The sequence below is a fragment of the Candidozyma pseudohaemuli genome, assembly GCF_003013735.1.
Source record: "Candidozyma pseudohaemuli strain B12108 chromosome Unknown scaffold00006, whole genome shotgun sequence".
NCBI classification, from domain to species: Eukaryota; Fungi; Ascomycota; class Pichiomycetes; order Serinales; family Metschnikowiaceae; genus Candidozyma; species Candidozyma pseudohaemuli.
In genome coordinates this window covers 545729-562180 of record NW_020194440.1, presented here as the reverse complement: position 1 = coordinate 562180, position 16452 = coordinate 545729, and the positions used below count along the sequence as shown (strand labels likewise).

The 16452-nt window shown below is 47.8% G+C and overlaps 5 protein-coding genes across 5 annotated transcripts; 3 read left to right on the top strand and 2 right to left on the bottom strand.

Annotated features, from left to right (window-relative positions):
* Nucleotides 1-473: 473 nt before the first annotated feature.
* On the top strand, nt 474-2234 carry C7M61_002957 (cryptochrome/photolyase family protein; the record flags this gene model as incomplete). Its single annotated transcript, XM_024858313.1, has 1 exon — nt 474-2234. One exon carries the CDS (start codon nt 474-476, stop codon nt 2232-2234), a length of 1761 nt encoding a protein of 586 aa, XP_024713719.1.
* A 331-nt stretch (nt 2235-2565) lies between these two features.
* C7M61_002956 (uncharacterized protein) lies at nt 2566-4281 on the bottom strand (the record flags this gene model as incomplete). The annotated part of the gene is made up of 1 exon (XM_024858312.1): nt 2566-4281. The coding sequence occupies one exon, from the start codon at nt 4279-4281 to the stop codon at nt 2566-2568; it is 1716 nt and encodes a 571-aa protein (XP_024713718.1).
* Nucleotides 4282-4714: 433 nt separating this feature from the next.
* Nucleotides 4715-11145, top strand: SFP1 (zinc-coordinating transcription factor; the record flags this gene model as incomplete). The annotated part of the gene is made up of 3 exons (XM_024858311.1): nt 4715-5437; nt 6563-7309; nt 10093-11145. 3 exons carry the CDS (start codon nt 4715-4717, stop codon nt 11143-11145), a joined length of 2523 nt encoding a protein of 840 aa, XP_024713717.1.
* A 298-nt stretch (nt 11146-11443) lies between these two features.
* On the top strand, nt 11444-12277 carry C7M61_002954 (uncharacterized protein; the record flags this gene model as incomplete). The annotated part of the gene is made up of 1 exon (XM_024858310.1): nt 11444-12277. One exon carries the CDS (start codon nt 11444-11446, stop codon nt 12275-12277), a length of 834 nt encoding a protein of 277 aa, XP_024713716.1.
* A 93-nt stretch (nt 12278-12370) lies between these two features.
* On the bottom strand, nt 12371-15448 carry C7M61_002953 (uncharacterized protein; the record flags this gene model as incomplete). Its single annotated transcript, XM_024858309.1, has 1 exon — nt 12371-15448. One exon carries the CDS (start codon nt 15446-15448, stop codon nt 12371-12373), a length of 3078 nt encoding a protein of 1025 aa, XP_024713715.1.
* Between the last annotated feature and the right edge of the window lie 1004 nt (nt 15449-16452).

Here is a 16452-nt window from a genome sequence, read left to right as displayed (position 1 = left end):
TGCTGGGATACCTTGGAATTCAAATATATACCCGTTGTGGAGTGCACTATGAGTCATTTTTGCGGATTCGGAACGGTGGCAAAGGGGGATCTTGGGACCCTGTGGAGGCTTAGTCCGTAGCGTATCCACTTATTTCAATTATTGAAAATCAAAAAAACCATATCCCCTAGGGCATGGTTGCAAATGCACATACTACATCAAACAGTCGGAAAATCTGCACGTCAACGCACCCTCAAGAGTCCATTTTTGCACCCTCAATACAGTCACCACCGTATCCCAAAAAAACCCCCCAAACTGCCCAGGCTCGTAACCTTGCTGTTTGAGAAGCCCCCCGAAACCCCCCAAAACCGGCTTTTTGTGATTTGAAGCGTCGTAGTCTGGCAAAGTCCATCACATGACCGCAACCGTTACATCATAGCAATCCCCCGGTAAAGCTTTATAAAGCAGGTCCACGATGAAGGCTCCAAATCTGCATGTCTAAAAAGCAAAAGCTCGAACAGCTTCCAAAGTTCTCCTCCAAGTTCTACCCCAAGGAATTGCCCACCCATGTGGCTGCAACCAAGTATGCTAAGGAAGAGAACAAACCGTACAACATCTTGCTCAACAAGGTGGATTCCACGGAAAAAGAGCGTTCCAAGGTCAAACCAGCCAATGCCATTGCCCACTGGTTTGTGAGAGATTTCAGAACTTTCGATAATCACGGTCTTTCCAGGGCATACAAGTTGGCTGCAAAACACAACTTACCGCTTGTGTGTTTCTGGGTCAATTGCAAGGAACTGACCCAGGCCCACGGAAAATCCAAGTTTCAGATGCACTATCGTGTGAAGAGCATGGAGAAGCTCCACAAGAAGTTGGCCGACTTGAACATTGCGTTTGTCACTGTGGATGTGGAAACAAGAAGCAAGATCGTGCCCTCGATTCTTGATTTTTTGCTGAAACACAAGGTCTCCCATCTTTTCGTCAACCAGGAGTACGAGATCGACGAATTGAGGCTCTCGATAAAATTGGTGGATGCCGCTTTGGAAAAATGTATCAATTTTGAACCTGTTCACGATACTTGCACGGTCCAACCTGGAGAGATTGTCACCAAGTCCAAGGGAACGCAATTCGCCGTTTTCACGCCGTGGTACCGTGCCTGGGTGGAGTACGTCAATAACCACCTTATTGACCAGAACAAGATTATCTTTGATGAGCCCCAGAAGCTCGAGAACTCTGTGGATGAATTGATCAAAGCGGGCCATGGACTTCCAGAGATCAAGGTCGACCAAAAGCGTTTCAACAAGTACTGGAAAGAAGTTGGCGAGGACGACGCTTTCAAGGCTTTGGAGAGGTGGGTCAAGCTGGACACCATCAAGAACTACGGCGATACAAGAAACAACTTGGACGGAGGTGCCTCCAACCTCAGTGTTCACATTTCTTCCGGAACCATTTCTCCTAGAACCATTCTCTGGCTTTTGCACGAGAACGAATTGCTTACGGAAGCCAACGAAACAGCAGCTCCCGGTATCACCGAGTTCCTCAGACAGATCTCCTGGAGAGAGTTCTACAAGAACATTCTCTGTTTCTGGCCTCATGTGGGCATGTTCAAGCCTTTCCATTTGGAGTACTCGGACTTGCCCTGGGAGTACAACAAGGACCATTTTTTGAAGTGGCAGGAGGGTCAAACAGGGTACCCTATTGTGGATGCTTCGATGAGGAACTTGAAAGAAACAGGCCATTTGAACAACAGAGGCCGTCTTATCGTGGCATCTTTCCTCACCAAGCATCTTCTTACTGACTGGAGATACGGCGAGGAGTACTTTATGTCTCAGTTGATCGATGGTGATTTTGCTTCCAACAACGGAGGATGGGGTTTTGCTGCTTCCACAGGTGTGGATCCCCAGCCCTATTTCCGTGTTTTCAAGCCTTCTTCTCAATCTGAGCGTTTTGACCCAAAGGGTGATTTTATCAAGAAGTGGGTTCCTGAGCTCAAGGATGTGGATTCCAAGAATATCCATTCTCCATGGGACAATCCTCTGCTGAAGGAGATTGCCAAAAAGAACGGCTACCCTGAGCCAATTGTGGACTACAAGTTTGGCAGACAGCGTGCTTTGGATGTGTTCAAGGAGACGATGCAGAAGGGCAAGAAGGAGCTCGAGGGTGATGACGAAGAGGAGGAAGAAGAGGAAGACGAAGAAGAAGAAGATGGTGAAGAAGAAGAAGAGAATGACGAGGATGGCGATTACAAAGAGTAACGGAATGTTCAAACGAGTCGATGATTAATGGTTGCAAAATCATACGGCAACCGAGTTGTAGGTAACGGTTGCAAAATTCACACGATAACCGAGATGTAGGTGGTTAATGGTTGCAAAATTCATACGACAACCGAGTTGTAGGTAATGGCTGCAAAATTCACACGACAACTGAGTTGTAGGTGATTAAAGGTTGCAAAATACGACAAACGAGTCGATAATTATTGGTTGCAAATCATATCTTCCAACAATTATTCAACCTCCAACATATCAATCCCCTACATCAATACCAATCCAATCATTAATTTATCGTAAGTGTATAACAGTGTATCAGTTAAAATCCAATGACCGACGCCACAAGGGTGTCGAAGTTGTCTACTGCGCCGTCTTCGGCTGCAGCAACGGTGCCGTTACAGTCGTAAACAAGCGACTGGTTTTTCAAGTCGGTTCGGATGTACCTCAACCGTGGAAGCGACATTTTGAACTTCTTGCTCATTTCCAAGTACTCGTTCACCTTTTCGTCCTGGATCAGACTGGTGAACGAATTGGGCGAGCTGAAGTAGTCCTGTGATATGAGACAGTTTGTGTTGTAGAGGGCGTAAATTAGGGTGTCGCCGTGGTTGGAGGTATTTGCAGCCAGATCGGTGAAACCCACCTGGACGATTTTGAGGTTTTCCAAGGGCTCCAAGCTTTCACGGAGAAGATCCGCCTGGTCCCTGAAAACGGGGATTTTGAGGAACTCGAGTTTCTTCAATTTCTGAAGCCTCGAGAAGGATTTGGCAGAAAGTGAACACTGCCTTTTTTTCTGGCCCGGAGAAACATTGTTCTCAATGGTGTTGAAGCACACATCCAAGTACTTGAGGGTATCTGCGTGGGTCTCCAAAGCCTCAAAAAGAGCATCCAAGTCCACGGGCTCGTTCGGGCGGTAGAGGTACTTCAAGTGGATGCTGATGTGCTCCAAGCCAGAAAGCAGGGCAATGAATGCAATGATGCAGTTGTTATAGTAGATCTCGTTAGTCATGCTGAGGTGAAGCAGCTTCAAGGCGGTGAGTTCCGGCACCAAAAGATCCAAGAAGAGCTCTGCCGGGGCGTTACGGCGGATGTATGCGGATGAAGACAAGGTCATGTAGTTTTGGGGTAAGACATGGTCGAAAAGGACCTCGGTGCATTCTTCGAGGGAGAAGCTTTTGAGCGAGGCCAAGTCGACGTAATTTTTAAGGATGTGGGCGTCACACACCAGCAAGGAAATGTCCTTGAGTTTCAAGCTTTCAAGCTTAATCGGGGAGTCCAAAGACAGCGAGTTGAAAAGCAGCGAGGTGTATGTGGGAGCATCCAAGTGGTACAGAGGTTCCTGGGTATTGGACAAAACGGCAGAGCAGCACGAGGAAAGCGACGATGTGAAGATCCTGGAATTTGAAGAAACCAGCTTCAGCACCGTGAGCGAGGTCAAGTTCTCGGGGAACCCAGAAAGGTTGTATAGGTTCTTTTCGCAGCCAAAGTTGGAGATGTCCAAAAACTCGACACTTTCAGGGACGTTGAATGTGGAGAAGGCCAGGGAAAATTGGAGGTTTCCACACACCTTCTTGATGTTTTTGGGCAAAAGCGACACCAAATCGGCGTCCAAGGGTTGGTGGATCGAGTACCACTGGAAATCATCCAAATTGACCAACTGGGGAAAGATCTGTGCAAGGTAGCCCAGCAACTCCAAATGAGGCATATCAGGCACCTGCTCCATGGCCACAAGGCACTTGAGGTTCTTGCAGTATTGTGGGTTTCTCGTGAGGTTCTTCAAAAACCGGGTAAGGGCGTATAAAGACCGAATCACCGTGGGGTAGCATGAAAATCTGAATTCGTGGAACCACTTGTGGCGGTTGACAAAACCTTGGAGCTCGTTCAAGTGGACCTTGGAAGAATCAAAAACAACAACCTCGTAGATCAGAGCGTGTAGCGTGGTATAAAGCTCCCGGCATGTCTTAGCCAATGCAAGCTTATCTTCCTGAGGAAGGTATGTGGCGATTTGGAGGACTATGTCCGAGGGTAGTTCAAGCATCCTGGAACATGAAAGGATAGAAAAGGGAGAAAAGTCGTGAGGACCTTGGAGGCATTATATGAAGAATGGGGACCGATTTGCTCATTTGGGTGCAAAATGGAGCGGTATCCGACTCGGAGAGGTCACGTGCGCCGAGGAGCGAAGTCACAAGCATGTGCGTTGGGGATGCACGAAGGGGGGTGGGAGGTGCTCTTAAGCTGTTGAAGTTAGATTTGAAGGTTTGGCTTTTCTTCGGAAGGGGCAGATTTGGCAAAAACACGGTTATAAAGTATTGGTCACGTGACTTTGACAGGTGTGGCTCAGCACGTGATAAGCACGTGAAACACATCGTACACGCAGGACTGCAGCATGCAACCTGGCCGAGCCGCTCGATGACTATCAAGAAGTTCTGGTATTTCTTCGAATTATAAAAAACCCGAATCTCCTCTTCAATATGACAACTACAGATCATGAAGTTGCAAAAGATTTCGACTATTTTGAGGCTGGAGCAGGCAAACTCAGTTTCACCTTGAAAGTGTCCTACCAGGAACTTCCAGGCATGGCAGCGAACAAGAAGACGTTCAAGGTTCCATTCAAGTTACAGTATAAAGGGCACGCCATGTGGTGGTTTGTCCTCGTCATGCAAGAACTCAAAAAGAATTACAGCCGGTGTGTCTATATTTATTTACGAGCCTTGCTCCACGATGACACTTCTGTTGAAAAAGCTCTCGTATCGTACGACGATGAGGACCAAGTGTCAATCAGGCGAAATGCTCTAGAATTCGTTGATAATATATTGAAGCATGCAATTGACTCCCAGTACATTAGTCAAATTGGTCTTGCTGAATCCAAGGAAACAGGATTGGCTATATTCAAGCGCATATTTGACGTATCACTTCAGTACCAGGCAATTGAATTAGCCCAAATCATAGTTGCATGGAGAAAACCGTGGGAAACGTTTGCGCTCAATTCAGTCCATAAATCGCTAGATCCGGACTCACAGTACAAACTATTCTTGATAACGCATAAGCTCCCCGATCCATACGTGTACTACGTTTTGGAAGGTTTTGACATGTCGATCTTGGAGGATTCTCTTGCAAAAGAGTTCAAAGAGTCGGGGATCTCGACACTCGACCTCAGGGAGTATGCTCATCGAGGTTTCAAGACCTACGACAGTGTATCCCATCAATTTGGGATAGCCCAGAAACAATGGAAAAATCAGAGGGGGGATCAAGTTACGGAAGAAGGATCAAGGGAAAATCACAAGGTGGAGCAAGCTACGGAAGAAAGAAAATGGGAAAAGCCGAGGGCACCGAAAGCTGCGGAAGATAGATGGAAGGAGAAGACGATCGCAATGAAGAGATGCCATTATTGTCAGGAAATGGGTCATTTCAAGAAAGACTGCCCAGCAATCACGTATGAGCTACAGGAGTGGAAGCTTTACGACAAAGGAAAATCACACAAAAGACAAAGAACCAACTTTTGATTTGGTTGTTTGGAACGATTTTTGCACCCAGGTCAGTGATAGATATTATCGGGTGGATCCCTTGTATGGGTGAATTGGCATCGAATGAGGGTGGTGTCTTCTGTAAATAGAGCATATTTTAGAGGTTCAATGGGGTTTACTTTCGAGGGGATGAAGTCACATGAGTAGATTCAAAATCATAGGTATATTCATGCCTAGGACAGTAAGGTGTTTCGAGGTTGCACGACGGGAATGATGAGCTTTGATTGCGACAGACTGAGAAGATAGATTCGGGTACCAAATAAAAAAAAAACCATATGCTATTTTTATACGAAAGTGAATCACAAATAGACAGAATGCTGAGACACCACCCAGCTGAAGGAGCTAGAACGAATCTTCCGCCAAAAGGTAGAGGAGAGGTAGCGATTTAAAAATTATGGTAATGGTTGTCAGTATTTTGATGAGAGACATTTTTTTGAATTTCAGCATGAACGATATTCCTGGGGAAACAATCCTTCAATGCGGTAGCGGACATACGCAGGTCAAGTTTCCACGTAGAACGTCGAGAACAAGTGCGATTTGAATGTTTGAGTAGGATTGATCAATTCTTAGGTCATTTCTCTCCTCTCCAAAAGCTTATACCTTTCTCTCGATATCTCCAAGTTGTCAAAAACACTGATTTCCTTGCCTAGGATAAGAGATAAGCACGTGAAACTCACGTGTAATACCACTCAGCTGCAGGACTACATGATACATCAAGAGTCGATGAGATGTCCAAAGAACGAGACCATTCCTTATTATCCAAAACCCTTCATAATCTCAAATAACTGACCCGAGATGCTGGTTAACCAGCTCGACTACTTTGAGGCTGGAGCTGGAAAGTTGAGCTTTCGTCCACTAGAACTAACGCATAAGTTACAACTGGAACAGCCAGGTAGCACGACGAACTTCAGGATCCCATTTAAACTAGCTCAGAGAAAACATGCCATGTGGTGGTTTCAACTTTTAATGCCCCAAATCAAATACAATTACGACCGTTTTGCTTATGATTATTTGAGGGCCTACCTTCAAGATGAAGCAAAAGGTGAAGAGTTTCTCAAACAGTATGACGAAGCCAAACAAGATTTGATCAAAAAAAACTCTTCCTTAGTGGCACATACGATCATACAAGAAGGTGTATATGTCAATCTTCAACAAGCGGTTAGAATAGGTCCGAAATGGGTGTCAACGTTGGCAGATTTTAAGCAGCTATTTGACCAATCACTCCAATACGACCATATGGAGCTCACAACACTAATACTTGATTGGCGCACACAGTGGAAAACTCTTACATCACGCCGTGATAACGGAACGCTAGATTGTGATACAAGATACCACCATTTCTTGCATACCCATAAACTCCCCGGAATCTACTTCTTATACGCCTGGGATGATATAGATGAAAGAGAGTTGATGTCCGCTCTAGCGGATGAGTTTGATAATTCTGGTATCAAAAAACTTGACCTCAGACCAATTGCTCATGAAGGAATAGAGAATGCTGACGGGTGGTCGGGACGCTTCTATCAGGCTGCCGCCGAAATGAGCGTACGTAGACTGGAGAAGACCAGGATAAATTGTGAGCCACGAAAGAGAAAAAGGAAGGGTATGAACGCAAAATCCCGGGTCTCTAAAAAAAGGGTCACATGAGGATTGATCATTTTGAGTTGAGGAGGGTAATGAAATTGACGATTTGATAATTGGCGAGTTCTTTGCAGTCATAGATTGTACTACTGAGGATCTCAGTTGAGACCATCTTAGTGGGTAAGTAAGCCGAGAATTTCCAAACACCGCAATCACTTATAGAGATACGCAGAGCATTTTAAACGAATATAACGATTTCAATTCCCGTTGAAGAAATACTGTTGCAGTAGGCCTATGTACCCAGGGCACTGACCTGCATATAATAAAACGGCCCCGGTGCAACAATTGGAACGTTACATTTACCCTGATTTACCGTATCTGCACATCCGCCAGATACCAATGGTTCAAAAATAGGGATGATTATTATTAGGAGGACGATTTTGCTTCCAGTGTGCAGTATTAGACTCCCTAGACTGCAGGAAAGCCCAGTCAGTCGGATCAGTGTGTCCGTTGAAGATCATCAACGTTGAAATATTTTTAAGTGAAATTATGAAAATCGGAAACCCACCTCAAACGGGATGGATATTTGCTGTTATGCAAAAACGGCAATTGAACTCACTTCGGCTAAACCCGCTCTTCGGTTATTTGCTGTTGTCTCATATTTTGGCGAACTCACGATGTCCAGAGTTTCTAGAAGCTCATACTTAAAACCTTCAGATCTCCGTTTTGAAGACCCCTCATTATACAATGACGTAGAGCTCCTGGTCCCAATGGCTGCAAACCAAGAAAGTGTTTGTACGGCACATAGTCATGTCAACGCAAGGCGGGTACTAGCTTCATCGCCGATCCCCAGACCGTTTTGCAGCCAAATAAGCTTTATTTGGATTTTCGAGTGGAAGTTAAAACGTCAATGTGGAGTAGGGTTTTACGGATTTGGAAGAATGAAGGGTGGTTTTGACAATAAGATTATGCAAATGGGGTCACCAAACAAAGAGACTCTAGAACATAGACCAGTCCAGCAGTTCTCCATACGATCTAGCAATTCCATAGTGATGTAATTCCAAAATGAGGTGGTTTTCAACTTCCACCAATTTCATGAATTTCACTGTTGCTGCGACCAGCCCACCACAAAATCCTGTTTCACCAAAACGTCACCAAATCCACACCAAATCCACACCTTTCAAAACCATCGTAACTCCGGCCAAAGCAAGAATCCCCCACAGTTGCTGTTTTCCATTCCCGCAGCCAATTCCATCGAAGCTTCGTTGCAGCAAGAAAAACGCAATTTACCGCCCGGACATCACCCCATTCTCTGCAGCGACCCCGAAGCCGTTCATAACTGAAATCAGCAACCCAACTCCAAACGGCTGCAGTGAGTCCAATTTGAAAAAAACCACATCAAATCAGGCAATTGAAGCCGGAAGCTAGACGACCGAAACGAAAAAATAATCCAATGACGCATTCAGCCTGATTTGTTCAAACCGCACGTATCGTTTCTGACATCACCTGAAGGGCTAGAATAAAGCCTCACCGTATTATTCTTTAACAGAATGGACCGATGCTGATGCACCCGATTGTTCGATCCTCAGGGCTTATCGTTGCTCCTCAGTAGCAATACAAGTTACACAAAAGTGGATTTAACTCCTCATTCAGTGGAATGCCTTGGAGACAAAGAGATGCCTTATCATGGACCTACGTCATCGCCCATACGGCGATGTTTCCCAAAGAGGCCGAGACGCATACGAAAACGTCGATACTTACGATAATGCCAAATCGCCGTTTTCCAGCTTCCAAGAAACCTGCTTTTGATTTTTAGCTATTGTAGTACCACTAAGCTTTTTGCAAGAATGCCTATTGGTGGGGGCCTAAACCCGTGCACCACACACACCAGCGGGCCGGCTTTGTGGTTCGTTTAGATGAGCAGAGATGTCACGTGCCGCAGGACGCAGCAGCGATGCCGTTGCCATCCGGAGTGAAATTTCCACATTTCTGGGCCCCCGATATTTCTAAAAATCCTGCACACAAAGCAAAACCAACCCTTCCCAAAAACCGTTTGGCTTCCGGCTGCCCCACGTTTGAGGAGAATAATTTGCGTGGCACAGCGCTCCCCATTCTAGGCACTAACCTGGCTAGACTTTAGAGCGTTGGCATAGACAGGATGTGACATTTCGCACGTTAGGAGAGGGAGCTGAGGCTGGCGAGGTGGGGTCTATATGCAGGCCGTTTCATTACGACACTTCCAGGGTCCACAAAACCGGACTCCCTGGGTGTGCAAGATTTCCGGAAAGTAACACTTGATATGTTCAGAAGCCGTAGAATACATAGGGTGTAGTTGTTGCGCCCCCAAGGGGCCGTGGGAGGCTGCCCTGGAGGTCGTGCGAAGCCCAAAAAAGAAATACGTGGTGTTACATGCACGCCAGCCGAAAACCCATATCCTCAATCAACCCGTTATCACTAATCCAGGAACAAGGCCATATTCTTTCAGCCAAAAGGCCCAGCCGAACACGCCAGAACCATTGCATCCGTACCTCCGGCTACATCCTTCCCCCTTAACCGGCCTTTCCTGAACCCTTCCAAAATATCTCGGCTCCCTACAACGCTAGATCCAGACCAGCTCACCCAAATCCAACTCCCCCCTTTGCATGTTTAACACTTCGATCTTCGACAACGCCGCCTCCTCCCTGCTGGACAGCGGGCAGGATTTTCTAAATGTGCCCCAACCAATCGACATTACCCACCAACGACAGCCCAGCATCTTCAACAACTCCCGTTTTCGAAGAGAGCTGATTGCCCATTCTCAAGGAATGGGCGGTGTCTCCTGGGGCAGCGTGACCATCGGCCTGTGGCTCAAGGACGAGGTGATGATGTACCAAAACCACCCTTCTGCTGGCAACTCCCAGCTTCCTGGGAACCTTATTAACCCTAGAAGGGGCCTGTTCCGGATGTCTTCCGTGGCACCTGCTGCCGCCCAGAACAACGCCCTGCTCCATCCAGGCACGCTCTCACCGCCCAACACAACGCTGTACCTCCCTACGTTGGAGGCGGACTACTGTAAAGACTACTCGTGCTGCGGCCAGCTTTTGCCCACGCTACACGACTTACTCAGACACTACGAGGAGGCCCACATTCTGGCGTCTCCTCCGCAAGAAGCCAACTCGCATCTCCTTGCGGCCCACCGTAACCGCAACAACATCAACAACATCCATAACGTCATGGAAACGGTGCTGACCACCGATGTGTTCTTGAACAACCACCACCACCAGCAGGCGGCGCAGCAGCAGCAGTCGCAGGGCTCTTTGCATCTCCCGGCCTCTCATTTCAATTTACAAAACCAGACCATTTCTCAGGGGGCCGTTGCCGACAGCATGCTGCCTTCTGGAAACGGCACTGCCCAGCCACAGCATGGAAACGCCCAGCAGAGGCACCTTCCGCCTCACCGGGTCAACCCAGCAGGCGCTGCAGACGCCGAAAACGATAGCATGTATATTGACGATCCTGCCCGTCACTTGTATGTGATGGAAAACGAGGAGTACAAGCCGTTCAAGTGTCCGGTGATTGGTTGCGAAAAAACCTACAAGAACCAGAACGGTCTCAAGTACCACCGGCTCCATGGCCACCAGAACCAGACGCTCAAGGAGAACGACGACGGTACGTTTTCCATCATCGACCCAGAGTCCAACACCCCTTACCTTGACGGTGCAGGCATGGAGAAAGACAAGCCTTACCGCTGTGAGGTTTGTGGTAAACGGTACAAGAACTTGAACGGTCTTAAGTATCACCGTGGTCACACAACACACTAGGGTGGCCTCCTCTCTGCATGGTTAGACTTTATTGCATTACTTACTACGGGCCCAGATTATGGTTTTCTTCGTTTAGGCGGACCCCCGCCCCCATTTGGTTTAGCTTGGCTGTTAATTTTTTGACCCTCATTTACTTTGGTTTATTGTTTTTGTTCCATTTGTTACATTATCATCGCTACCTGGCTCCGTCCTTCCGGGCGGTGTTCCTTCAAAGTGGACCCTCCTACCCCCCGGATACACCCGTGCACCACAACCATCATACAATCCTCATGTGCCTCGCGGCTCTCTTTTTCCCACCATGGCTCTTACAGACAAGATTTTGGCCTTGATTGGCTCCATTGCCAGTCGCTACACGCGTGCATCCTTGTTTGTCACCCGCCAGTCGCTCTATGGTGCTTCGCTTTTCACGGCGATCATTGCCGTGCTTCTCCCGATCTCATTGGTGACGTACTTGAATTTTTATAAGATGCTCGTGCCAGTGGAGCGATTCGCTGTCCCCACGTTGTTCTTGAAGAGTTCGAGCGGCTTAGCATCCTCAGACATTGACCCGCTGAAGGCCTTGTCGTTTCTTCGACGCAATGCCGACTTGCCGTTCTCGGTGAGGATCAATCTTCGGGCAGTCTGTTTTGTGGAGAAGTCGTACCATTTGATCGAGTATCTCTTCAGCCTCACCCCTCAGGTGACTCGTGAAAATAGCTTCATCATCAATTGCGATCTGCGATACATTTACGTTGACAGAAACAGCTGGATTCCTTACCATCTTCGGTACTGGGTGCCCCCAATCTTTGTGGACATCTTCAAGACCGTGGAGGTGGACTGGCCGTTGCTCTACAGCACTGGCAGGGAGCTTGCCCAATTGTTGCACGAACAGAAAAGTCATATATTGTTTAGGAACACCGACCCTATCCTTATTGATAACTCAAAGACAACCCTAGACTTTGTCATTGAGTGGGATGGCATCCGGTATTACCTCGTGAACTACTACTTCACCAGTCTTTTCGTTGGCGTGCTTATCTTCTGGGGTACTAGCTCCTTTATCTGCATGATCTCCACGCTTTACTACTACAACAAGTTTAGCGACGAGACAGAGCAGTCCCCACAGAGGCCGCCAGCATCACAGAAGCAAGACTGATAACCACCAACACCAGAGACATTGAGTCTACACCCCTATGAGCATAAAGATGTGTAACGATAATGAAATTGATTATATCTATGCAAGAGTTCCTCAAGACGCATTAAGCAACTTGAGTTCTGTAAAGCTATCAATAGGAAGAAAGGGCACGATGCGTTGAAAGTACTCGCTCTCATTAATCTCTTTCCTCTTTGGCGAGCCTTGGAGATCTTCGTCAGACGATCTGGTTACTGTGGGCACATAGTTGGCCTGGTCAGCCTCTATCGTGTGGAACAAGAAACGCTCAAATTCCTCAACAATCATGTTCCATTCGTTGATCGACTTGCCCAAGCATTGTAAAGACGCCTCATTGGAACACCAAGTCGACATTTTCTTGAAGAACCGGTTCTTTTCACATTCCTCCTCGTCATCATAGATATCCTCGTCAATGAGGTAGTTATCTGTGCTAATGTAAAATGGGTTGTAGATGTCCGAGTTGAGGAATATGGAAATGGAGGGCACCTTCACTGCTTTGGGTTCCGAGCTTGGAACAGCTTGTCCTTGCATGTAGAATTTGCTGTAAACGTCGGAATTGTTGGCCCTTTGCATCTGAGTGAACTTGTGAGCCAAAATATCGTTATCAACGATGATGTCAAACTTGAAGACTGGACGCACGATTTCAGGAGGTACTTTGAAGAGCTCCGGTGGCTGTGTGTGCTTAGATGAGCGAGAGGAGAATGACGAGCTCGAGGAACCAATGAAGTCAGACATGGACGACTCGGAATCAGAAGTTGCTGATGAGTCGGTCGACAAATCATTAAGCGACGATTGACGAGAAGCCAAGCTTGGACTTGAATTCCTCGACAGAATCATAGGCGAATTCGACAAAGAAGTGAGAGATCTTGAATTGCGTTTGAGTGAGGCAAATGATTCCTTCCTCCCCAATGGCTTAGGAGGTTGCATTCTGAGACTGGATCCATTCTTTTCCTCCGTGGACAAGCTCTTGAAGAACTTACTCAAGGAGTTGATCAAAGATCCATTCTTCACTGGTTTCCCAAGTGAATTCTGCGTGGGACTTCCCTTTCCATTCTGCTGGGCAGGAGAGCTGGGTAAGGAAGTACAGGAATAAATTGCCTCATCAAAGACTTCAAAAGGATGGGTCTTCCTCAAGTCACTCGTTCTGTTTGCGTTTCCTGTCAAGTAGCTTGTCGACAAGTCGTCTGCGCCCAAATAGGTTTGGCATGGATTTAATGGCAAAATGCCAAACTTTCTGTTCACCATTGGACTGTCAGGTGAATAGTTCAAATCCTTCGTCAAACAGCCCTTGTGCTCGCGCAATGTGCTATACATGGAGTCAAGCTTCATTTTACTTCTTCTTGTAGTCTGAATAGCCGAAGAGGATTCATAGTTGTTGATGCCAATGACTCTCCAGACCAAAAGACGAAGAAAGTAGGAGCGCACGATAGGGTTCCAATGCAAGAAGAACTTGACCCATACATCGGTGGAGGTCAACCAATTGGAAAAGTTGACCTTGATGCTTTCACCAGGGGTTAGGAGCCAGCCCTTCAAGTAGGAGACCGACTGAGGAATCTCCGTCTTGCACAACTGATCAGGGATCCTGTCCCACACGTTGAACAAGAATGCCAAGTTTCTTTGAATGATCTGGAGGTGATGTGTCTCTGTGAGCATGAGATATACGCAGCCCAACCAAAACTCCCAGTCAATGTTGCTTGTGTCAAATACGTGATTTGAATGCACATGCACAAGACTGAGCACTAGACCGTTTCTGTTGCAGTCGTATATGCTAGTCGAGCGTGCAATGTTCACAAACAACAAATCTATAAACCGGGAGAGGTTGTTCGCAAATGGAATGGAAGAAAAACTGATGTCTCGTGTTGTCTTGAGAATCTTTAGAATGCAAGTGTAGTTGGTGTCGTTCAGTTTGAACGGATAGCTCGACAGTTGGGGCTGGGGAGCCGCAGGAGGAGGATTTGCTGCAACAGCGTTGTTCCGTGGAGGTGATTTTGGTCGGGAGCCGTTTCCTGAAGACACAGGAGCTACAGATCCTGTGGGCACCTCGGGTCTCTTCATGTTGTGGACAATTCTGTTGATGGAAAACTCAAACACCTGTGAGATGTGAGTTCCAATGATGTAGAAACCAGGGAACACCATCGGCAGCACCTCCCTATTGCAGCAAGCCTTGGCCAAATACAAATCGGTGAGGTTAATGTAATGACGGAAGAAAGAATTGAAGATGTCACTGTCGGAGCTCGACCATCTGCGGACCCAGGGACCGCTGGGGTCCCGAATGCCCTTGACGGGGTGCTTGGGTGGGGGAATGGAGTTGATGATGCCTTGTTTGGCCTTGGTTAGGTTATCCACGCCCTTGTATGCTATAAGGTGGGCCAAGTGCTTGGGGAAAGCCGCCTTGGCGTCTGAGATTTCCTTGGGCAGAGGGGCCTCGCAATTGGCAACTAGGCTCTGCACCAGGCTCTGCTTTACATTGAGCAAAAACAACAAGGCGTTGCAGACGTGGGGCAAGTTGAAAAAAGCGAATGCAAAGACCTTGCCCACGAAAGCACACATGGAGATAGGCACGAGCTTCAGCGCCTGAACCCTGCGCACACAGAGATCTAGCGTTTCCGTGAGGCAGGAGGTGAAGACTGCCTGGGACTCCAGGTCAGCGGCAGTCCACTCGCGTAGAGCCATGATGCGGGAGATGCACTCAAAGTAAGCGTTTCTGTCCAGAGCGGAAACGTGGGTGGCCAGGTTCTGGGACGTTAGCGCCAGAAGAAGCAGGCGCCACCATTTGCCAAGAATGGCGGTGGACACGGAGCAGAAGCTGGCGTAGATCTTCAGCAGCTCAGGGAAAGTGGCCTCGAGCGGGGGCTGCAGACGTAGAAACGGTAGCAAGATGGTGCGGAGGAGGTTGGCCTTGGTGACGTTGTTGTGCTTGGAGCTGAACTTGGACAAGGCAATCTCCAACTTCTTGTACTGCTTGAGGAGCACCTTGATGGACTTTTCGTCGTCCACGGAGCGGGGCGGCTCGTGCTTGGAGGATGTCAGGAACAGCATGGCCAGGTTGCCCGTCTGGGACTTTGTGTAGGTGGACTGGGAGGCCAAGGACGACAGCAGGCGGGCGGAGCGGAGGGACTTCCGTCGGGAGACGGAGGATGAGCGTATTATGGGCATCGTGGAGTCAGTTTAGCGAGTGGGTGGATGGGTAGCTGTAAAGGAAGCTGTAAAGGAAGCTTAGCGGGAGCTTGGAAGCTTGAATGGAGCTTGTGGAAGCTTGAATGGAAGCTTAGCGGTGCCTTGTAGCGGAAGCTTAGCGGATGGAGGTATCAGGGCTGCTTAAGGGTCAGTGGACTGGTCTGTTGCCGGCTTTATCCTTATCGAAGCGTGTTTACCAAGGTGAGACACGCTGAAAGCAAGAAAACAACACGTCTGGCGACGAACGGCCAAGGTCACAGGGAGTAGCAGCAGAATGTAAGCTTCCAGAGACGCCAGGGCTCCTAGAAGGCAGAAAGCGGGTGTAGTTCAAGCGAAAAGGGTGTTGTTGACGTTTCGAGAAAATGCCGGGAATGGAATCTGCTTGATGTGATCGTTTTGGGTGGGACGTGGCCTCTGGGGCCTGGAGAAGGGGCCTTTTTGAAAAGAAGAAAAAACAAGCACTAGTGGGCCAGCATAAGCGAGGGAAGCTGGAAGCAGGGTATATAAGGCGGTACAAGTTGCGGTTAAGAAAAGACAGCCAAGAAGCAAGAGGTGCCAAAAAAAGTGCGTCTGCGGCTCACCAGCAACAGCCGTCGGGGTGTCCCTGGTAAAAATAGCAGAAAAAAAAGGGAATTAATGAAATTTTAGGAAACACAGAGAAATCTTTTTAATAAAACTTCAAAACCACCTCCTCCTTTTTGTCGGCGTGGACCACCGCAGCCCGGTGTGGCTGGTGCGAGATTGTCCGGATTTGCAGCAACCAGTGCCTATTGGATAAGGGGTGCTACAGGCTTCCCTGCGTTGCTTTGTCTTACCCTGGAATGTCTTGAATATGGCGGTTTAGGGCGTTACGTTTTTGGGGTTATTTTGGGGAAGCCCGGCAAATGGATTATTTTAGTTTCCACACAGCCTGTATTATTGTGGTCCGTCTTGAGCGAAGCGACGTCACCTGTCATGTGGAAGAAAGTTGGCGGTGAGGTATT